We start from the raw sequence: 24,119 nt of genomic DNA, 5'->3' as shown, positions 1-24,119 counted from the left end.
GTTTTTCCTTTTTAAAAAGCATTTCTCTGTCACAAAGTGTATTTACATTTTCTCACAAGCTTGAAAATGTTTGTAGTTGCGTGTATGTGAAGTTACTTCTTTAGTGACAGTTAGAGTTCTTTATAAGCATTGAATTGACCTACCCTTACATACGCTGACATGTAGAAAAACTGTTACTTGGAAAGATCTGATGGTGCAAAATTAATAATATGCCTGCTCTTTGTTCGCCTTAGGATGCCGAGGATTGTTTGACCATTCATCACACAATTCAAGCTCAAAAGTAAAAGAAAGGAAGCTACAAGGGACTTGTCCTCCCATTGGTCATGGAAACTATGGAAAACCATGTTTGAGTGAAAGCAGTCATAGGTCCCCATTTTTTAATCCCCGCAATGGTTTTCACACAATACATTCAGATCACAGTCCTGTGAAGCCAAGGATTATTACAGTGGTGAAACCTGGTGGGCGCACACTCAGAAGGATAACATTGCTTCTCAACAGGAGATCAGTCCAGACCTTTGAACAGCTGATGGCTGACATTTCGGAAGCTCTGGGATTTCCACGCTGGAAGAATGACCGTGTGAGAAAGCTTTATAATCTGAGAGGGAGAGAAATCCGAAGTGTTTCTGACTTCTTCAGGGAAGGTGATGCATTCATAGCTATGGGCAGGGAGCCCCTCACTTTGAAGAACCTGGAAGTGGTGTTACAAGAACTTTATCCTGAAAATCCTTATGCTGCCAGTGCTGCCATTCAGCAGAATGAGGAGCAGTCCCAAAAACTGAAGAGCAGGCTGTATGACAAGGCTTCAAAAGTGGACAGTGGCTTTGATGAGACCGAAATTACCAAGAACTGCAGCAATAGCATGTCTCCCAAACTGGTAGCTGGACATGAAGGAAAAAGTCAAGCCAAAACAAAGCATGAGGAAAAAATGAGAACCAAAAAAAAGTGGACTAGAGAGAGCTGGGGTAGCGAGCAAGGAGTGAAGACTTCTAGAAAAACCCGAGAAAGCGAGAGATACCTTAACCATGAGAGGAGTTCTGAGGATGGATTAGAAGAGAGTTCAGAGGAGGTGGTGAGGTGTGAGAAGTGTGAACAGGAAAGGCAGGCCAGGCAAAAGTTACAAAGGGAAAGGCAGGCTGAGGCCTCATTTGAGAACAGAGATCTGAACTCAGGCGCATGTCAGAGGTACCATGTAGAAAGAAATGCAAAAATCAGGAATTGCCGAAAATCCTCAGAAACTTGTCTGGAAGGCGAGGAAGTTGGTTGGAAAGATAGTGGCTGTAGGAGGACGTGGAAGCCCCTACACAGGAATGTTAATGAAGGGCTGGAGAAGCATAAAAGGAGCATTGAGAAGGAAAGGGATGTGGAGAAACATGAAAACCATGGGAAGGAAGTAATAAAAATCAAGAAGAATGCTGTAGAGGGGCTGCAGCTGACTCATGAAGCAAAGGAAGAGAATGGAAGTAGCTGTGTAATGAACCAAAGTGGTTGGCTAAAGAAGGACACTCCAAGGGATGCTGAGAAACCATCTAAAACACATAGGGAGGGCAGAGAGGGGCAAAGGTCTAAAGAAGAGAGTGCCAGAAGAGAGGGGAATATCACATGTAGAGAGAGTGACATGACACGACGAGAAAAAACAGGGGACCGCAGAGTGAATAAAGAAGAAAACAAGGCTCAGGGATTGGAAAACACAAGTCGTAGGTATGCCATTAAAAACAGGACCGATGTGGAAAAACACTATGAGATTGGCAGAACTATTGGGGATGGGAACTTTGCAGTGGTGAAGGAATGTCGCCACTGTGATACCAATCAGATCTATGCCATGAAAATTGTTGATAAATCCAAGCTGAAGGGGAAAGAGGACATGATGGAAAGTGAAATTCTGATCATCAGGAGTCTCTCTCATCCCAATATAGTAAGCTTAATTGAAGTGTATGAGACAGAAGCTGAGATCTACCTTATCCTAGAGTATGTCCCAGGAGGGGACTTATTTGATGCAATCATAGAAAGTGTGAAGTTCACAGAGCATGATGCTGCTGTCATGATCACTGACCTGTGTGAAGCACTGGTTTATATTCACAGCAAGAACATCGTCCACAGGGACCTCAAACCAGAGAATCTTTTGGTAAGTATGGGCAAACACATTGCACATGTGCAGGAGTTGAGTTTATTTTCCTTTTAGTTATTGATCCTTGAATATTTTTAAGCAAATACTATGCAGAGATATTGCACTGTGGCAGGACTGTTTGGAAAAATGGGTACAATTTTACAAGTGAAATTACCATTAGAGTTTACTTCACGTAGATCTGCTGTGCATTGCAGATAGCAGTGCTTGCAGGTAGAAATTCAGACAAAAATGACCTGTCTTTCAGGGGTAGTGAGCATTTGTATGTTTTCTGGAAAACAGGTCTGTTACTTAGCATCTGACTTTTAGGTATGCAAGAATGATTTTTTTTTTTTTTCCAAAAGAATGAACTGAATCATAAAGCATCTCCTGCAGACCAAAATTTATTAAAATTGCTAATTTATCTTATTTATTTAGTGGACTTCTTGTCTACTGCAGTCACACATCCTGCAGACTGCTGTGCTAGTCCTCTACTGTAGTGATTGCTGTCTTGTGACAATTTATTTTCTTAGGAGCAGAAGTATGATGCAGTTGTTTGAAATAATCTGACAGCAAAATATGAGTGTTTCGGTGAAACACAGCTCTAAAGTCAGCTCAAATACTAACTTCATGCCAAAGAGAATAGTTCTTTTTTCCATCACATTTCTGAGGCTACATTCTTTGCATCCAGCACGGAAGTCAACAGAGTTACTCACATGTGTGAATGTGCATAGAAATGTTTACAGTATTGACACTTGACAAGACACCCATTGTAGAACAGTAACAGTAAGCAACTTTCCCTTGCTAATTGTCTTGTACTAGGGTTCCACATTTCCTAATAGAGAGATACCAAATATTTGCCAGTCTCTAACAAATCAGATTTGATCTGCTGGTGGAAGATCATAGCGAGAAAAAAAAGGTAGTAGATGATTTAGTCCTATGTGCCATTCAGTTCTTTAAGGGAATTAATTTTGGGAAGAAATCAGTGTGTATTTCTGGAGAAAAGCATCAGGTGTAGCCTGTTGCAGAGGTTGAACAAGGCTGGGCCTGAACAGTTTGCTCCCAAACCTTTTGACTAACCAATAACATCTATACTGGGTCTTGCTATGTATCCTGCTCAGTTCGATGAAAACACTTGTGTGTAAATAAATGACGGTGAGTGCAAGTGGCTTGTTTGCAAGAAGTAGGCTTGTAGGCCCTGCCTTCATGCTTTGTTTTGCCATTAGAACAAAGCTCCACTTAGAACTGCAGAGCGTTTTCCAGAAGCTGGTTTTCAGTTATGACCCAGCCTCCACTCCTTCTTATTTGTTGAAAATAAGCTAGTGCGTGTGAAACACCTGAGACCAGATGTTTCATTTCCCTCTATAATATGTAATCATCACAGTGATGCAGGTAAGTAAAGAGAGGCAAGATACAGGTCTGTTCAGGTTGTTTCCACATTTAGTTCACAGCACTGAAAAATGCCCAGAGATTGCCGGGCAGTGACATAGTTGTGTAGCACTGAAATAATCATGTTGCCCATTCTGACAGAAAATATTTTTCAAGGACAGACTGGCCCCCAGCTTGTAGGTATTTTGTCATATGAGATCAGTGTTACCCAAACCCTAAGGGAAAGCAGATTGTACCTGTTCCGTTTTCACCTTGCTGCTAATTGGCTGTGAACACCTGTATTAGATATTGTTTACGTAAAGCATCCTGTTGAAAAGTTAAGTCTGTTCAACAAACCAGATGAGTTTATAAGCACTTGATAGCGCTGGATAGCTCATGTGCTATCTAATAAACAACCCTATAAATACAGGCCATTTAAGCAAGATTCTGACTTTTCTAACTTTTTAATGTGCTGAGTCTGTCTCCTCAGAGTGACTGGAGCAGTAGCAGCAGAGCAGGAAGGAGAGCTAACCACTCCTCTTAACATCAGTCAGTGCTGAACAATAACAAACAGGATTGAAGCTAATTTCATGGGTTCATCTTCCTGTTGGTGGGTCAGGGGCTGGGGGAATCCTTCAGGAGAGGAAGCATAGTGCTGGCATCCTGGCTGTGGGATACATCTTGCTTCACTTCAGATTCCTGCACAGCAGGTGTTTAAGTCTGATTTAGTCTCCCTAGACTTTGTACACAGAGGACAGAAATAGGTATGTACTTTTAGGTGTTGACTTGTTTGTCCTACCTTGGGGTCTTCCTTTGGTCAGGTGAATCTTGTCCTTTCTTTTTCTTGTCAAGAGTTTTTTCTCTAACCCTTTTCAGCAAATGGGAGATGGAAGAGAAAAGATCCTCGGTCTGTTTTACAAAGGAAATACGTTTATTTACTGTAAACCTGCTTTGTGTGAGAATCTAATGACTTTTGAATGTACTGGCTAATTTCCATCAGAGTTGACAGAGAAGCAGCAAACTGGGGGAAAAAAAAAATTTCCATATGTTTCACAAAAATAAGCAGCTGGGGAAAGAAGGAAAGCTGTTTCTGTCCTTACAGAGGAAAAGGTGGAAATACACTTTGATGTCTAGTATAGTTTAAAATCATTGACACAGGACAGAGTAGGAAACCTAGTTTAATTATTAGTTCACTGCACAACTGTTCCTCTTATGGAACTGTCCTCTAGTTATAATCTTCTATAACAGTTCACTACCATCCTTTTCTGTTTCCCCCTCCCTCTTTCACTACTGTGTGTGCCCACAATGATCAGACTCCTTGCAGCATAGCTGTGAGGCAGAAGGGTGGTGACTTGCGCTACAGAAACAAAATCTGCTTGACAGCTGGTGTGAAGACAGCTGCTCTGACTCCCTCCCATCTGCTAACAGAATCACCTCATTTAGGACTAGGTGTTCAGCAAGAAAACCTTTGCTACCAAGGATGAGCAATATGGTGTGTTTGGTCCCACAAAATAAGCCAGTCACTTCTTTAATGCTACCAGCAGAATTGCCTGGCAAGGTTTTTGGCTAAGGGACTGATTAATTCTACAGGTGCTGGCATTTCTTGACTTGTGAGTGAGAAATTAATTTCAAAGTGTAGACGGTGTTTTTCCAGGTTATAGCTGTAAAAGACACAAAGTGACCTCCTTGCTCTCTTTTAGGGGGAAGGAAGAGGGAGGGTTGTGTTTCTGATTCTATACTCATCTTCTCATATGCTTCCCAAACATACTAACAGGGTAATTATTTAGCATTCAGCTTCATAAATAAGAGAAGTGTTATAGCTGCTTATGTGTTTGAGCTTTTTTCCTGCCCTCTTTCTCAAGTTTTCATATATATGAGAATTTCAAGTATAGCCTTTCTGTCCTTTAACTTTCCTTTTATGACACTATTTACATATACACAAAGCACTGTCAGAGATTTTGGAGTGCATTTGAGCTAAAATCCTATTTCACCAATTAGTTGTCTATAGAGCTTTCAGTACGATAAACCTAGACAGGGAATTTTCTGTAAGACTTTTCATAGAGATTCTTCTAGCTAGCAGCAAGGGTTGTCTGAAACTCAAACATGTAAGCAGTATTTTTTCTTTAGATCTATCTATTTCTAACATACAAAACGTCCCATGGGCTAGCTTGCTTTCATGATGTCTATAAGAAAAGTGTTTGCTGCCATATATATAATAGCATACAGAGAAATATTAATGCTATAAATCATCATCTTAAACACACTGATGGATTTCACAAGGTAGTTATGAATAGATGTGTAAACAAACAAGAGCATGAAGTTCTGGGAGTCATCAACAGACAGGAGAAAAGGAAAAGATCAATTTCTCCCTTCTTTGAAGATGAACTTGGCTTTGTATTTGTGTATTATTATCTTCTGGATGTATGGCTGGGATACCTAGAAATCTCCAGATAGTATTCTAATACCCTGCTATGGCATCTGTATTTGAGAGTAGTGAGCAATTCTGACTATCTTCAGTTGAAGACTACTAGATACTGGCTTCCCTTGCAGTTGAACTACCAAAGTAGTTGTATGGCCTAAAATGTCCGTCTATAGAAAACGTACTGAATATTGGTCTTCCATATCTCGTCTCTATAGGCAGGTAAGACAAGGCAACACTTTTAAATGGACTTTTGGAACCACTCTTTGTAGTCTTAAATGCAGAAACAGTAATAGCTGTCTCTTAGGTGTCACAGTAATATTAATATATTAATTTAACGTAACCATTTTTGCTTTGTTCTCACCATTTCACAGAGGACATACTGTAGATGTCAGAGGCTAGGTTTCTCTTGTACAGGTTATATGTTTCTGTGATACTGCTGAGTAGTCTGGCCTCAGGAAGGAATAAAAGCAACCTGAGAAGCTTTTGTTTTTAGAGTGAAGCATATTTGCATGCTCCAGGTCGTACCAGGTGACGGAAGGTAGACTGGAGAGTACAAATTTGGTGATGAAGGGAATGCTCACTCTGCCCGAGCTGACTTTGATTTGTTCTGAGCATAGTGCCAGTGAAGATGCTGAGGTGTTCATGCATGCTGACAGGTTACATGCTGTCTTTGAAATGACTGTCACAAAGCTGTCAAAATATACACATGGTGCATGCTGTTCCTACCTGTTCCATTGTTAAGTAAAATAAAAGCTCAGTGGTTTTGTCCTGGAAGAACAGATGGTGCAGTGTTGCCACCTTGTGCTGCGATGAGAGATTAGGAGTCTGGTGTCCTGATAAAAGAAAATGTGCAACAGTTTATTTTACAAAGCAATACATTTCCTGCTGATTTTGGGATTGGGATTAAGACCGGTGTGTTCTCCACCCTCCCCACCCCCCTGCTGGTTTCTAAAAATTTATATAGACAGTTCAGTATTATTGTCTTAGTACAGTAGCATGCAAGATATTAGTTGAAATTCTGCATGACATAAGTTTCTTATATGATTTTAAAAGCTCCTGCTCATATTTTCATAGTACGTATAAAATTGAATATTTCAGTTGTGAGTTTTTGTGGCCTTCTACCACTATTACTTCTATTGTTAGAATATAATTCCTGTGAATAGATGCAGCTCTAGAATGTGTTACCATTGTAATTTATTTTTCAGTTTCGTCAGCTGTGTCCACAGTGCATCATGGCAAAAAATCATCATGAGGTTGATTAATGTAATAAGAGAAAATAGCTAAGGCATTTCAGCTTTCTTCTGCAGAAGTTATGACTACATGGTTGTTGTAAACTTTATTTTCAGTTTCATACTAAAATATTTTTTCTTAGAAAAACAAAAAAAACCCCAAAATGTATTACTTAAAGTTAGACAAGTGCTTATATTTTCTATAAGAAGATAAAAATGGATTAGTAGGTTATAATGTATTATTTTGAAATTCATTTTTTTCTTAAAAAAATAAAATAATCAAAACCTTTTTGCTTAATCAAAATTGTGTGAGTGCTTATAGTTTCTATAATGATTGTAAACAGGGATTAGTCAGCTGAAATGTAAGAGAGCAAATTTTGTCTCCTCTGTGCCCTTGGTTGTCTTGTAAGAAAGACCATCTTAAATTTGGCTTTCTTAAGCACTGTCTGATGGCAAAGCATGAGGTGTTAAAGATGGAGGATACCTGTCCCATTATACTACAGTTTGTCCATTGAAAACTGGAGTCCAGATTTCCTTGGCATTCTTGTAGACATTTTAGCTGCCAGTGTGTTCCCCATAGTTCCAGAGACAGACCATTTAATCTAAAGCAAATTCATGACATTTTTTTACCTTTTAAAGAATATTTGAGTATCAGTCACCTGTATTAAGAATACTACATTCTTCACGATTTAGCCTTTGAAAAATGAATCATACACTAACTTGGGTTGGAAAGGATTTTTAAGCATCATCTAGTCCAACCCCCCTTGAAATGAACAGGGACATCTTTAACTCGATCAGGTTATTCAGAGCCCCATCCAACCTGGCCTTGAATGTTTCCAGGGATGGGGCACCAACCACCTCTCTGGGAAAGAAAGCTGTTCCAGTGTTTCACAAGCCTCATCATAAAAAATTTCTTCCTTGTATCTAGTCTGAATCTACCTCCTTCAGTTTAAAACCATTATCCCTTGTCTTATTGGTACAGGCCCTACTAAAAAGCCTGTCCCTTTAAGCATTGAAAGGCTGCAGTGAAAGTCTCCCCAGCTGAACAACCTCTACTAGCTCAGCCTTTTCTCGTAGAAGAGGTGTTCCATCCCTCTGCTCATTTTTTGTGTTTCTCCTCTGGATCTGCTCCAACAGGCCCATGTGTTTCCTGAACTGATGATCCCAGAGCTGGACGCAGTACTGCAGGTGGGGTGTCATGAGAGCAGAGCAGAGCAGAGGGGCAGAATCATCTCCTTTGAGCTTCTGACCACACTTCTTTTTATGCAGCCCAGGATATGGTTGGATTTCTGGGTTAGAAGTACACATTGTCAGGTCATGTCCAATTTTTTGTCCACTAGTATCCCCAGGTCTTTCTCCTGAGGGCTGCTCTCAATCTCTTCATTTCCCAGTCTGTATTGGTACTGGGGATTGCCCAGTTGAACCTCAGAAGGTTCACATGGGCCCACTTCTAGAGATTATCCAGGTCCCTCTGGATGACATCCCATCCCTCAGGTGTGTCAACTGCACCACTCAGCATGGTGTTGTCTGCAAACTTGCTGAGGGTGCACTTGATCCCGCTGTCTATGGCATTGACGTATTTTGTTTCTTAATGTTTCATTAACTAATTCATAACAAATGTAGACCCATGCTTACAAAATTAGAATAGGAAGAAGTGATTTAATCCTTTGCCAGGTGGATGTAGGAGATGAGAACTGCTGAAAAGACCCATTTAGGAAGACATTCTGCATGGATCCGTTTCTCCAACTCTTACTATGTTATGACTGTGACTCATTTATTTTCAGGGCAACAGGTAGAGTAGCAAAGCAATTTGCAAAGGAAGTAAAGCTGTTGGTTGGTTGGTTGGGTTTTTTATTAAGCCAGTATGATGGAGATGTGCTTTTCAAGTAATGCTGTAAAGTCAGTAGTTTATCTGGGAATATTGCATTTAAGCATAAAGGCACCCACAGCATTAGCATTCTTTGCTTTCCTAGGGGAAAAGGAGAGTTTACTTTGCCAAGAGGAAATAATATTTCATTGACTCTTGGTTATTTTTTTCTTCCTTCTTTTCATTTCTTGGAAAGTACAGTGTACCAGAGTTTGTACAACAAAGTTTTCTTTTTCTGTTATTGCTTGTCCTCTTAAATATCTGCACTCTCTTAGTATATGGGGGGAAAAAAACACTTTCTGAATACTGTTTATCAAAATGCTGTTTCCATTTGATGTTGCTTTACTTGAAGGCACTTTTTTTAGAGCTTTTTCCTGTTTATTGTTAACTACTTCCTTTATGTTTTGCTCTTTTAAAATGCATCAGGATTAAATATATTTATTTTTCATTGAGTATAGGTTCAGCATAATGCAGATAAATCTACTACACTGAAACTAGCAGATTTTGGCCTTGCAAAGCAGGTTACGAAGCCCATATTTACTGTGTGTGGAACACCAACGTATGTTGCCCCTGAAATACTTGCTGAGAAGGGTGAGTGTATATACTTATAATTTGTCATAAATCATACAATTACCCTGAACTTTCTAATCATGGAAATATTCCAGAATGTTTCAACCTACTGATGTCTTTGCAGGGTAGGAGGTTGGCTAGCAGTGCAATCTGTGAAAGGAAAGGAAACCTTTAAGATTTTGACAAACACAAGCATGACATCCATCATGTCTGCATTATTAATGTCTATGGTAATAGAACACTGATTTCCAAGCAGACAAGCCATAAAATATCATAGATGGTAACAAAGTGGGGAAATGAGCAAAAGTTCATGTGACAACCTGAGGGTAGTCAGCCCCATTTCATGACTGTAACTCAAACAACTTTCCAAGGCCCCTAACAATGCAAAAACATTGTAAACATGTGCATTAAACTTACATAACAAGCCAAAACATGTTTTGCATCAGAAGAAATTTTAGAGATTTCACATCCAAAAAGATTCAGACCTGGAAAGGAGTCAGTTCTGTTGATGACTCAAGCAAAGCTATTTCTGGTTTTTGTTCTGTGGAGCTGGGTTGCACATCTCCAGTTATTTCCAATTTCAATGGAAACTTGGCACTCTCTTAGTGATTTTTTGAAGGGAATCTGAGGAGAGCTATTTTAGAAATATATGCTGTGTTTTCTCAATTAGTCTCCAATTGACGCTGGCCTTGTGAGACAGTATTTTAGAAACATGTCGAAGAAGAGAGGCACTTTGTGAGAGCTGTAGTTATTAACAGGCAGAGCAGCTCAGCTTCTAAGTGTGGTGTACCAGACACGTATTCTTTTGCTGACCTCAACTTTTTGAGAAACTGAGCAGAGCTTCTGTGTTTCTTGGAAAATAGAATGAAAAAAACCCCAAAAGTTCCTTACCAGTTGTGAGTTTTCTTTCTAAAACAGGACTGTTGGTTTGTCTTTTCTTCCTTAGGCTATGGGCTCGAAGTAGATATGTGGGCAGCCGGTGTGATCCTTTATATTCTGCTCTGCGGTTTTCCCCCTTTTCGCAGTCAGGAACGTGATCAGGAAGAACTGTTTCAGATCATACAGCTGGGTCACTATGAATTCCTTTCTCCATATTGGGATAATATTTCTGCAGGTAAGATTCAGTATATGTGGCAGATCTGAGAAGTGACAGACTTCTTCCCTGGAGTGAGAGGAATTCTATTTTGTTTGGGACAGCAAGCTCAATGAACTTAAGATTTCTTTTCTCTGATCCTGTGTTTTCTTTCAATGTGAATTTGGTCCTCTGGTAGCATCAATGGCTGTGAATCTGCCTATTAGGTTTGATTGATTTAATTGGTTGTTTCCTTTCTGAGGGAAGAGCAAGGTTTTCTTTACCTTGCTTATATGAATTGCCTCTGTAGAAAAAGGTACCAAAATAATCTCCAGGGTTATGTTAGGTGGTAAAGATGTATGCAGAAATCTCAAAAGCTGAGAAAGAAATCCTTGCTCTGCAGAACACAGATGGGTTCTGCACTGGGTAATTTTTTCCTTCTCACAGATTAGTACAGTGTCTTTTGTGCACTCTTCAAAATCAGAAATCCTAAAACCTCTCTCTCCTTTATACCATCTTTTAAAGAACATGCTCAACAACATACTCCTTGAGGGATGAGATACCCAATGTTAATTCCTGTGAAACTGAACACCTAGCCTGATGCCTTCAGCCTGCTTTCAAGATAAAATTCCCTTCACTTTCTTCTCTCTTTCTGAATGGGAGAATGGTATCAGTAAAAGATATGCTTGGAGATTTAACATCTCCTATCACTAGTTCTAAATCCAGTTGTTAGAATATCTCCTGGGGATTGTCACAAAAGTCATTATGGTAAAACTAATAAGAAAAAATAAGAAGGGCATTTTATGTAGGTATAACTGTCAGCAGCATCATGTCACTGTTCTTTTCCCCTTTATCCTTTTCTCCTTTTCTTTCTTTTATAATAGCAGCAAAAGACCTCATAACCAGGCTGTTGATAGTGGATCCCCATAAGCGCTACACAGCACGACAAGTACTTCAGCACCCTTGGATCAGAACAGCTGGAAAAACTAACAGCAGAAATTTGCAGAGAGAAGTGACAATAAACATTGAGCGTCATTTCCGGGCCCAGCGCCGAAAGGAAGTTGCTGATGAGGGCTCATGAAATCTCTTCAAGCTTGTTTAGTCTTCCTTTTCTTGTTTAACCAAGTTTATGTTTTCTTTTCCAAATGAATTGGTCCTTTAGTGTATAGCTGTTGCTGGCTATCGCCATGCCCTTTTTTTTTTTTTTTTATTCTGAGATTCTGAAGGACAGAGATTAAGTTCATATCCACTTCCCTCTGATGTTTCTTAGGAGTCTCTATGTTGACAGCAGTGGGGACTAGATATTTCCTGGAGGGTATCTATTATTTTTCGTTAAATACTGATTTGGATTTTTACATTACAAAACATTTATCTGATTTAGATGACAAATGTTTGCTTCTGTGGCTGACCCTAGTGATGACTCTTGTCTTGTTTTGTATGATATCTTCCAGGAGTTTTTTGTTTATAATGTTTTGTATTTATAATGTTTTCAAAATAGCTGTCTGCATACACATCCTGCACTAATTCTCTAAACTGTTTTTTCACCAATTCCTGCTAGCAGTGGAGAAGGTGAAGGAATAATAATAAAAAAAAAAGTAAATATATTCTTTAACTGTAGGATATGTTAAACAGCAAGATACTATTTATTAAATTGTGAGGGAATAAAAATCCTTATAGACTAAATCAGATATTTTATGATAACTCCCTTGGCAACATCTTTCTTTGGATGTTTTCAGGGACAGGGTAGTAGATGGTACAATGTTTCTGTTAAACAACGGTGGTGCCGTGTAGTATGGTAGTTTCATTTGTTTATGAGAAGAAGTGGGAAGATATCATGGCTGATACCTTTTCAAGACTGTAATAATAACTTTCAAAGAGCTCTTTTTCCTACTCTGGGAAGCAGAAGTTAAACAATTCTAAGGCAACTTCAGTTCTTTTCCCAAAGGTGTATTTATGGAATGATAAGCTTTTTTTCATACTGATTTTTTCTTAGAAGCCATCCACATACATCTGTGACTCTTCCATGCTGATGGAAAATAGAAAGCTGGGAGGCTGCTTCTGTGACTTCAGTTAATCCTCGGTTCCCCTTTCATCAACACACTTCATAGCTAAATTGCTTTTATATGCTTTTGCAGTGTAGTTTAACAATTGTTTGGGGTTTTTTTCCTTGTTGCCTTCCCTGGGGACTCTCGCCTTGCTTCCATGAGAATGGGCAATGGGATGAAATTACATTAAAATTCAACTTGAGGAAAAACAACTTGTTTGCAATGGAAAGGTCTCCCAGGGGAAGTGTCAGATGCTTCATTGCATGGTTTTTTTATAATTTGATTGGATGCAGTTTTAAAGAAATCCTGAGGGGAAAAAATACAGTCCTGAGAAGGGCCATGACCTAGAACAACATTTGAATCTCAGAATTTTTGGTTAACTAACCAAATCCAGAAAGCACTTGAGTTGTCTGTTTTATAATGCTTTATTCATGAGTTACATGTACTAGCAAATAATATTGATGTTAAAACATCAGTGGTATTAGCATTGAATTCTTAGCTTTTAGAAATGAATGAGGGTATTTTAAATTGCAGAGCTGCTGCTCTGCCTGTGTATTTCATAATGAGAAATGTCAGAAGCATTTCAGAATCGATAGAGCATTTTAATCGCTATATGAACCAGAATATTATTTTTGGTGAGTGCTAGTATTTTCTGTGAACTTACTGAATTACCAAAAAGTATGGAGTATTGTCATCATGTTTCTGTTTCAACTTGTGACTGTTTTGCTACAAGAATGATATATGAAAGTAGAGACAACTTGACTTTTAAAGAAGAATTGCACTTTCATTTGAACTGGCTTATTTTTAATATATGCTGGAATAAGACTTTCTGTGGAGTTCAAGAATTTGTGAAACAAACCAGTCAAATCTTTACTGTATGCCCAAATAGTAGATATATGATATGTTATACCTCTGCTTTAGAGGCCCTGAGTCAGGAAGACTTTCTTTTTTCCCTTTTTAAGTGCTTTCCTGAGTTAAGGCTATGTGTAACCTAATATTCTAAAAAGCATTATGTGGTCTTTGAGTACTAGTAATAACTTCTCTGTTAATTTAAGTCTATTTTGGATAGGAAACTGTGGAAAAATAGTTTCTGACTTGCAATATTATATTTTGTAATTATTTTATTTTTAATATAGCCATTTAGGAATAAAGTTTGAAGTGGCAAAAATAATATTTTATCAGCAATGAATCTGACAGTTTGGAGATTGTGCTACAAGTTGCCTTTTTCACCTTTAAGAACCTGTCTACAGCCTTATTCATAGTGCAGAAGATAAGAGAATTTGCTTGTAATGAATATAAATGTAGAGTTTTTTCAAATATTTCATTTTTCTCTCAAGTTCTCTGGGTCCCAGACAGACTAAACATGGCTGTGCTGTGTACTGTCACTGCATTGCATCTGTAAGTACAGACACTGCTGTGGCAGCGCTGAGGGACTGGTTTGTTGGTGTTGTTAATAGACATGTGGCATTATGCCCTCCTTCAGGTTGGAGGCTGTGAAAGCTTCCAGGTGCTTCTCAGGGTTTTTGCTTCTTTCTTTTTCTCTCCTATTTAGATACTGCTTCTTTTCTCCCATTGCTTCCAGTGTTCTTGCTCTGCCCCCATGCTACTCTTAAGGGGTCCATGTCTCTAGTCTTTTATGGTTTAAGTTGCTTGAAGCAGTGAGAACACATACAATTCTGGAGAGCTCAGCCTCAAGCATTGATGCTGATGCTGAAGGTTAAAGGATTAGAGAGGTCTCAGACAAAAAAAATGGTGAAAACCCCTTATTGGTCTCAAAGAGGTTCCCTCATCTCTTACTGTCTTTTCTCGATCTTTTCCCAGTGTATGATATTCCAACACAGACCTGATCTTTATCCCTCTGTTAGACAGTTTCTAAACAAAATTCATACTCTAGAGGTGAGGATTTTTGCTGTTCTTATTTCCTTTCCTGAGATTTTTCTAGTGATTACTGTCTTCCCTGGGTTCTGGAGTCATCTTCCCCTTATGCTTTCATTTCTTGATTGCTTCCATTGTCTACAGGAGGTCTGAAGAAGCTCAAAGTTGTGGAAGATTAAAGTCTCACAGAGAGCAGGTTCTTGCTGATTTGCTAGGAAGAAGAAATATCCCTCCTTGCCCTTCATTAAATTTTTGTGGTTTAGACTCTCACATGGCCATATATTCCACTGAAAGTAAAACAAGCTATGGTGTTCCTAGCTCTTTAGATAATTACAATGAAGAAAGTCAGAATATACCAAAAAAACCTCAAACAACACCCCCCCAAAAAACAAACAAACAAACAAACAAACAAAGTGCAAAATGTGGAATTCATATTGCAGACCTCAATAGAAAATATCCACTTACAGAAGATTTGCTAGGTCTAAGGCAAGAGAAGGGAAGAACTTGTTTTTTTCCTGCAAGCTTTTGCAAATCAGCTGGGTAGGAATCCTTTCATGCCTCTTAAAGGTGTTGGTTGATTCCTGTCTCACAACCAAAGATCCTGACTGGGTTCTTTTCATCCCAGGATTATTTCATTAGTATCAGGTATTGACTATTCCAATTTTTTCTCTCTTTAGAAATCAGAGACCCTGATTCTCTGTTATCTTTAACCATAAACATGGCTATTCTCTAACTGGTTACAGTTTTTAATCATACTCTCAGATTTTCATGCCCTAACTGTAAGACTTCTCAGATTTTTGAGGCACCAAACATAGAATTGGGCCATCAATATTTAATTTCCTAGTGACACGCATGTCTCATAGTTAGAGTTGTTGGGGTTTTTTTATTATTTCATTGCTGGGTCAGCACTTAAAATCACAGTCAAGGCTTTCCAACTACAGTAGTGACAGAAGTGGTCACTGTAGGATAGTTGGGGTCTATGTAAGGATGTGCTTCTTCCAGAGATCAGCCGAAGAGTCCTACTGAGCATTTTGATCATTCATTTCAAGCATCCTTGAAAAACAATGTTCATAGCTTTGTGACTGTTAGGTGTTTCTGAACCTAAAGTTCAAGCTTTTAGTGACTGCCTGTGACTGACAAACCAAGTAGTAACTCTCCAGTGGTACACTTTCCACTGTCTAAAGATGAAGTGATCTCTGGATATCCCCCTCCATTTGTCTACCAAGATCAACATCTTCACTTTCGTGTATGCTATTACATTTCATTGATCCTAGACCTCACCTCTGTTATCTGCCTGTCATCTAACTTCTCCCCTCAGATGACTCCCATTACTGAAAGATGACAAAATTTTCACATTATTAATATCTATCTCTTCAGGAAATTCTGGCCTTAGAAATGGGAAATAGGAATGGGGCCAGTGCAAGAACTGAACAAAAATTTTTGAAAGTATTTAGGCATCTGAAAGCGTGTAAAAGATACTCGCATTTCACATTGCATAGTGCGTATCTGCCTTAAAATGAGCAATGGGAATTTGGTCCATGCTTGTATCTTTAGTCGCCTAATATATAAAAATGTGTGACCAAGAGACTTGTGATTGAAACTTGACAGCACAGCAGAGACACTTTAACTTCTTTTATTCAGGGACCCCTCTTAATCTAAGATTGTTTAGCTACTCTGTGGAATAGCTGAACTCAAACCCCGTTAAATCTGCCGTCTCTGTTCTGACTGGCATTATAGGTCAATTTGCCATATCTTTGTTACTGGAATTTTTATCTGTGGTGTGAAAAGAGGGATAGTGGGATGTTATTTTCTGAGCTTGGGCCTTTTGGGTTATGGTCTTACTGTGAGAGTGAAAATTGTGGAGTTGACTGCTTGCTTTTCTGCAGGTATCCAGATTTGAGGTAGTATTCAGTCTGCTTGAGAATATAGTAAAATTTGCTTATAAACTGATCTTCCCAAAAGGCCCAAGTAAGTATCAATCCGAAATCTCTCTCCTACCATTTCTTCTGTCACCTAGATTTCTCTTAATTTGAGCAACATATGGAAAATGCTTTTTATGTAGCTGGGCATGCATTTTTCTGCGTTCTCTGATTCCACCTGTACAATTCTCTACTGTTGACATTCTTGCTCCTAAAAGGAATATGGACACTTTAACTGGGCTGACAGTGTATATTGGCACTGTTTGTTTTACAATATGGTTTATTTGCAACTAGGCTGAAGGTGTAATTTTCTAAATTAAAATACATTCTAGACTTCAGCAGAAAAATGGTTGTTACTCCCCACCCGCCTCCCCCTGCAATAAAGGTTAACTCTATCGTGGATGTTATATGTCAGTATTCTTTCCAATAAATTGGGAAGCAATTGTGTGGCCAAGTATTTTGAGATTTATTTTTTTTTCTTCTGACAGTTTCTCTATTTGGGAAATGCTTGTTTTAAAAGGTTTGCAATTTCATTAAGTATTGTGTGCACCTTCATTTACACTTAGAAGGACCCATTGTAATGCTGCAGTCCTTTGCTTACAGGTGTGTTTTTCTTTGCTGCTATACGTAATCCCATCAAACCCAACACAATTCTTTGCAAAACTGGAGGTGAGATTCAAACACCATTTTTGTCCCTGTACTGCATTAATCATGTCTACTATGATGTTAGAGTGATCACGACAAGCAGAACTAGCTTCATGGCAGCTTAATGCACACAGAAGTGAATTCTCCCATCATTAATTCATACTCTGTAAAATTCAAGTTTGTTTAGAAAAAGATTTGCTTTGTTTGTTGAAACAGGCCTTCTAGTTGAAGTTGAGTTGGTTGCAAAAGTGGCTTTTTCAAAGGACACATTTTCTTAGTAGCTTGTGTATATTTCAATTCTGTTATTAAAAATGGTATTTTCCTGCAGGCCTGCAGTATCAGCTGAAGCAATGGAAATAAAAATGCATCTAATATTGATGGTGTTTTTGAAGGAGATAGATTTTCTGGGTGTGAGCATATGTGATAAAGTGGCTGCCAGTGAGAATCAGTACAGGCTCTCATTTATTACATATTGGTACTTAGAGACCACAGCCTCCTCACTGCTCTTAGAATAAGTATAGACTGTTAGGAATGAATGACTTTTATGATAATCACAATTAAATCTGATTTAATGATTTACTGTTAGGAGTGGGATTCAAATGTGTTTCCTGTGTCAGTAGAAGTTGAGGTCAAGAGTGCAGCAATATTTTTTTTAAAAAAATGGGCCATTAAAGTTGTCACTGCCATGCTATTTCTTTGGAAAGAAGAGATGACCCCTTATATCATCCAATTTACTGATTCATTCTGTTGCCTTGAGTTATAAACAGATGGTGTATTCTTGCAGAATTTTATCTTTTGAAATTTGAGCTGTTTTGATAGTCATAGCAATTGGAAAACCAGAAAAAGTAACTCTGATAACCTCTGATAAACTGTCACTGGAAATGTATTTTGTTTTCTGAATTCAGAAACTGAAACAAATTGCTGGGACTATCTAAAAATTTAGAGGAATTCCGGATTATTCCCATAGTAAGTGTTTCAGCAATTCAAGCAATAAGAATATTTGACCTTGTGAGAACACTGAGCCATGTAGTACCTTGCTAGGGAGCAGCAGGTGCTACAACAGTCAACTTCCGAAAGTGTTTGAGATTGTGTTATTGGATAAGGGATGCAGGACTGAATAAGGGGTGTTCCTTCTAATCACTGGAAAAATGTGGTGCATCATAAACAAAAGGTTATTCCTTCATCGTTGTTGCTGTGTTAGTTGGTAAAGCCTTCAAGGTGTCATTGACAACCACAGTCTTGTAAGAAGGCATTTCTCATGAAGAATTTCAGCATAAAACATTTTAGATAATGTTTAATGTCAAGGATTTCAGCAGTGAAGGCTGTTTTTCTAAAAAACGGAAGCCTATGGTCATTAACTACCATGGTCAGTTGTCAAGCAAACCTTATTGCTGGATTTTAAAAAAGAGCACAATTTTGTGATCCTAAGCATTTGCAACTACCCAACTTGCAATGTTGACAGTTTTAATGACATTGTAATGCTTCAACATATGAAGTTAATATTCAACAGGCCCAGAAGAAACCTGTGTGCCTATTGTTGGATGGAAATAAATAGTTCAAATACATTTTATTCATTTCAGCATGTCTGATAACATACTGGCCAAAAAAATATTCACAGAATGACTGATGAGTTGAAAGGTGTATTGCTGACCAGTATTTTGAATGGAAGTGTTATGTTGTGTCCTTAAAATTGCGAGCATGTTGGCTGTTTGGCTAAAGGCCAGCACATGTCCTGGTAAGGTATTATTTCTATGTGCCTTAAAGAGAGAGAGAATGTAAAGTGGCCCCTCACCATTTGAAAGAAAAAAGATTATGAAAAAAAAAAAAAGTGGGGAAAAACAAGAGGAGAAAAAGCTGAAGAAAAAAATGTAACTTTTTTCAAAACGCTTTATTTTCTTAAGTCAATCAGTGCTGTGGACAAGTCTACAAAGCTTTATGAGTGAAATAAAAATTGTCTTTTCCCATGCTGGTGACCAACATTCCTGTGATGGTTCCCCAGTTCTTTCTGTGTGTCTGGGGATAACTGATTCCAAACAGACACTATAACAACCACTAGCTGGACAATGGACAACCCCTAACAATGGGACAGGAAGAGAATCCCTTAAAAGAAATAAAAGCAGAATTTCTCCGCCATGTAAATAACTCTGAGCAATTATTCAGCCACACAATTTTAAAGAAGCTTATTTTTAAATGCTTTCATAGGCAGTTAATGTTCAAGGGACAAATAGAGCTGGATGTTAGAATGTGACAATAATAAACCCCTCCTGACAGATGAAGCCTCACATAAATTAATGGCAAATGACTGTTAAGGTTGTAAAATTAGAATATTTCAAAACGTGTGTTTAGGTACACAGTTCACCTGGGGAACAGTTGCAGGAAATATGAGGAAAACTTGATCAAAGATATGCAGATAAGACTCTTAACCAGGGAAAATAAACTGGTTCTCTAATTGCCAAAACAGACCACTGAATGTGATGGTCACTGAAAATGATCCTGTATTTCTTTTATGGTGAAATATTTCTTTTATTTATTTTAAGTTCTGAGAGTGGTATCTTAAAAACCACCAAGAAAGGTTTTATATTGTCACTTTCTGTGAAATAATGGTAAGTGGGGTCGACTTAGCTCTGAGTGGTATCATGTAGTTGGGAACTGTTAATGTTGGGTGGATGGTTGGACTGGATGATCTTCAAGGTCTTTTCCAACATAGACAATTCTGTGATTTATGCTTTTGCAGTAATTAGATTTGAAAATTCCATCCTCCATTTAAAATATTTTCTCCTGGTTATTAATCCAATTTTTAAGGAAAATTGAAACAGATTTTTATGACATTAATCTTGGCTCCTATGTACTTGCCATCAGCAGAGATTCCTTCATGAGCAGTTTCCAAAATGTATGTTTTGAAATTAAAAGATCTGCTGATGTTTCTGTGTGTTTCAATGGTTTTGAGATGGTGTACACGATGGAGACTCTTGCCCTTTAGTTGCACAAACCTACTGCTTGAGGCTTTTCCACTTAGCAGCTTCCATGCACGTGTTTTAACAATCTAAATGTTATATTCTGTGCTGGCTCTTCTGTAGTGTTAGTTCTTGGAGCTATCTGCTAGTGTTACTACATTTCCATGTAGCAGAAAAAGAAATATGTTATTCAAAATGTACTATCAAAAATAACACTATCAGATCATTATTTTAATGAATCAGTGATGGGACTGCTATGGATTTTACCAACAGTTAAACAACATTTATCCAGAGTATCCTCCTGGACAGATCCTGTATGAGGGATTCTGGGAAGAGAATAGACAAAGAATTCAGCAGCTTCATTCTGGCAAGGAACCCAGATTTACTGTCATTCAATTAGTTTTGAGTGAAATTATGAATGCTGAAAAAGCATTCATATTTTTCATTGGTATATTAGCTATTATACTTAGTTATTTTACTGCTTCTCGGGTGTGGTCTTTTTTGGTGAAAAATACAACTTGCTAAACAGTATCTATATTCAGGTTTTCAAGGCGATGCTTACTTTATATATGGTTCTTTGGAAAGAGATCCTTTGCATCGCGGAGGTGTGTGGATGTTTTTTGTTAACATGAAGCTTTTCTACATCTGTATTACCTAGTAATAATAACAGTGATGCTTCTGGGGATCCTCAAAGGCCTTAATGAACTTTAGCTCTTGTTTGTTTATTAGGCATTAGTGTCTTGATGCCTCAGTGAATGGCTTTGCAATAAGCCTTCTATAAGAGCACAGTAACCTGAATTCCTCCCCGGGAGGAATGATGGAACACAGGGTGCAGGACAGATGGGATCCAGGATGCACACCTGCCCTGCCAGCTGAACTGATTTCGGGCAGGTTCTGGTGTGGAGACCTGGAGGTCAGGGGCTGCTGCCATCCTGCTGTGGAACAAGAGAGGCTTCATGAGCACAGAACAGCAGCAACGTTTAGTTAGAGCAAAGCCTTGCCTGGTGTCAGCCTGTCCTCCCACTCCCGCAGCAGTGGTCCCCAGTGACCCTGGGTCAGAGTCACCTTCTGTCCTTGAAATCCTTCCACTTCAACTTTGCCATGTCCAACTTTGAAGCCTCTGCTACTAGGAACGGTGAGAATAGCATTTAATGCTTGTACAGTGCTTCATGTGTTCAAAGCTCTTCTCAAACATTAACTAATTAAGCCTCAGCAAGTCCTCACGAGGTAGGTATTTATTCCAACTGAGTGTTTGCATTCACAATTAAGAATATGCTAGACATAATTCTGCTGTCAATCAGCCTAATTGACTTAAACGTCTAATTGGGTGGGTTCTCCCAAGTAAGTTTGGTTTTAAAAAGGTTAGCCTGAGGAGGGGAATTCTACAGTGGAGAGAAACAGAGTGCAAGAGGAAATCCTCTGTCAAGGAACATCAAGGACAGCTGTTGGTGGTGGTTTGAAAAGCAGCCAGGGAGACAGAAGCTATTCTGTCATTGTTGCAAAGTATCTTCAAAGAGGATTAAATTAACCTGGAGTTAAAAAGTCAGTTTTTGCAACTGGGTTTATTTCAGCAACAGAAATGCGAAGAGAAAACCCCTAGTGATAGCAAGGAGCTGTAGTAGCAGCAAGGGACTGAGGGAGGCTGCTCTGTGCAGACTCTCTATTCTGGACTTTTGTTTTGCTAGAGAATGACAGCTTCACAAGTTGCAGGAGGCCAGCGTGTAACCTGCATGAGGCTGATATGTGCCAGCATAAACATTTCTTAATGTGGTGTTGAATGGTAGTTCGTCCCTAAAGTGCCAGTAGGTGGTACTCAAAAGATTAAATGTTTTCTGTCTGGGACACATGAGTTTAAGGGCAGCTGGAGATTGAATGATAAGTGGCAATTTTTAATTATAACTACATTTAATAATGCATATTATAAGCATTATATGTACGATGGATACAACAAACAGATAAAATTACTCGCTTTTCCTAGCCAGCCAGGTACAGTGGTGAGCTCATATCAGAAGACTTTATAAAGTCTGGAACACATCCACCAGACTTCGTGCGATGCTCATGGGACTCGTGTGCTCAGGTCCCTCCTTTGCCCTTCCCGCAGCCTGGGCTGTACACTGCACGCCTGCACAAGGCAGCACTGTGAGCCCCTGTGCCACAGGGCCAGGCTGTCTGCCGTGGAGGTCTGGAGAGGGGGAAAAAGGTCACAAATGGGAGACCTGAGCTGACAAGTGTGGCCAAGGGAAAACCCCAGGCTCAAAGGGGTAGCTAAGAGTTGCTTATCTGCTGTGATTTCCCTGAGACATTTTCTATGACTCTCAGGGGACTAGAAGGCATTTCAGAAGGTCACCATTTACTTCCAAGGTAAGATGCCTGTGGGCATTCCTGATGGGAACTGGTTAGCTTGTTCTTTAGAAGCTTGAAGAAAAAGATCCCAAGCTTGAAGAAGATGATCCCATATGTTTTTCAGTCAATCTGTAATAGTATTTTGCTCTTCTTAGTGTCAGAAAGTGTTTCCTAATTCCTCTCTTGCCAAACCTAAACTCATTGCTTCTGCTCATGGCCAGAATGGGTTTGGAGAACAGGTTACTCCCTTCTTCTGCACCTGAAGGTTGTTCCCTCCACAGTTAGTTCTCTAGAGATGTGACGGGGCTGGCTCATGCTTTCAATTAGAAAATGCTTGGGAGATATTTTTGACATACGCATCCGGGCCTGGTCTCCAGTAGACTTACTGTCATTTTCTCAGTTATTAACAATGGCTTGAGCTGATCCCCCCACAGTGGGATCGCTATCTAAGCTCAATTGCATGTTTCATTTTATTTCACTGTCTACACCTCATTTCAGTGCTATGTGTAACATACAAGCACTTTCCAGGTTGGGTCCTGCCCATCCCCATTTGCACCAGTCTCATTCCTTTATGTGTGGCTGCAGCACATACAAACCTCTATAATTTGGGACATTGCTGGTGGAGAAATACTTTTGAGAACTGAGATTTAGTGGCACTTTATATGAGATTCTAAGTATTTAGATCAGTGCTATGATCTTTAGGAAAAAGGAGGTTTACAAAGACTGTTTAGAATACCCTCTGTGGGACAGCATCCAGAGACCCTCCAGGATGGACTCTTCTAATGCTAGGGGAGGTACAAGCTGGGTGTAAACAGCAGCTTACAAACAAAACCAATCCAATGCCTTTCTTCAAAATTTCTCTACTGAAAACAGTCCTTGCAGAAATACACAGTGAATGTGAGTGGCAAGGAAAATTTTTGCAGTTGCTGCAGAGAAACCATCTTCTCACCTGCATCCTTTGTGAGAATCTGCAAATTTGGCTTTGAAAGATAGATGTATCTGTAGATTCAAGCTGACAAGTGTTACAGCATGAAATGAAAACGTATGTTTAGGAAAGGATACAGCTTAGGAAACTGTATTAACCTGTTGAAAATGTGGCTTTACATATTGTGGCATCAAGAACATTTATGTGAAAGTAAAATCCAATAATGTTACTATGGTTTAAAAGCAAACACTTTTGTGATCACCCATTGCTTATGAACAAACGAATGGTGGCTTAAAACAAAAATCTGAATAAATTCTCAAAGATCTTTAAGCGTGAGACATAATTTTGGGTTCTTCCTATTTTTTTTTTTAATTTTTTTTTTGTATTCTGATTAAATATCTATGATGATATTCATCAAATGGCTGCTAACACCTGGAAAAAACGTGTACTCAGGTAATATTACCTGTTTTAAATTAGTGTGGGCTCGTCTTTTCAGTGTCTTCCTGTAAAATTGGGCCTTGCTATTTTAAGAATCTAAAGCCTGACACTACATTTTGTTTCACAACATGTGCATGCGTGTGTTGACTCTAATGATTGTATGCATTTGTATTTATTTTCTCCAGTGATGCTGACTTGTCCCAGAAATGATACTGCTCGCAGTACAAAACACTTGAGAGAATATTTCTATTAACTAAAATGATAAAGGTTTACAGTGCTGCAGTGTCTTGAAGTGTCTCTTGAAGTGAAGAGCCTTTTAGGTAATTCTATCTTTACTAAAGCACTT

The 24,119-nt window shown here is 38.8% G+C and overlaps 1 protein-coding gene and 1 long non-coding RNA gene across 2 annotated transcripts; one reads left to right on the top strand and one right to left on the bottom strand.

Moving 5' to 3' along the window:
* Positions 1 to 238: 238 nt before the first annotated feature.
* DCLK3 (doublecortin like kinase 3) lies at positions 239 to 14,931 on the top strand. Its single transcript, XM_026843898.1, has 4 exons — positions 239 to 2,122; positions 9,446 to 9,578; positions 10,504 to 10,671; positions 11,514 to 14,931. The coding sequence occupies exons 1-4, from the start codon at positions 527 to 529 to the stop codon at positions 11,708 to 11,710; spliced, it is 2,094 nt and encodes a 697-aa protein (XP_026699699.1). The 5' UTR covers positions 239 to 526; the 3' UTR covers positions 11,711 to 14,931.
* Positions 11,800 to 22,380, bottom strand: LOC113477543. Its single transcript, XR_003397918.1, has 3 exons — positions 22,369 to 22,380; positions 16,195 to 16,198; positions 11,800 to 15,832 (listed from the first exon to the last, which is right to left on the bottom strand). It is a non-coding gene; the product is annotated as an uncharacterized LOC113477543 (long non-coding RNA).
* Positions 22,381 to 24,119: the final 1,739 nt, after the last annotated feature.

This window comes from Athene cunicularia, assembly GCF_003259725.1.
Source record: "Athene cunicularia isolate RWA chromosome 2 unlocalized genomic scaffold, athCun1 chr2_part2, whole genome shotgun sequence".
Taxonomy (NCBI): Eukaryota; Metazoa; Chordata; class Aves; order Strigiformes; family Strigidae; genus Athene; species Athene cunicularia.
Note: the sequence above shows the minus strand (reverse complement) of the source record. Positions and strands in the feature narration are given on the sequence as shown.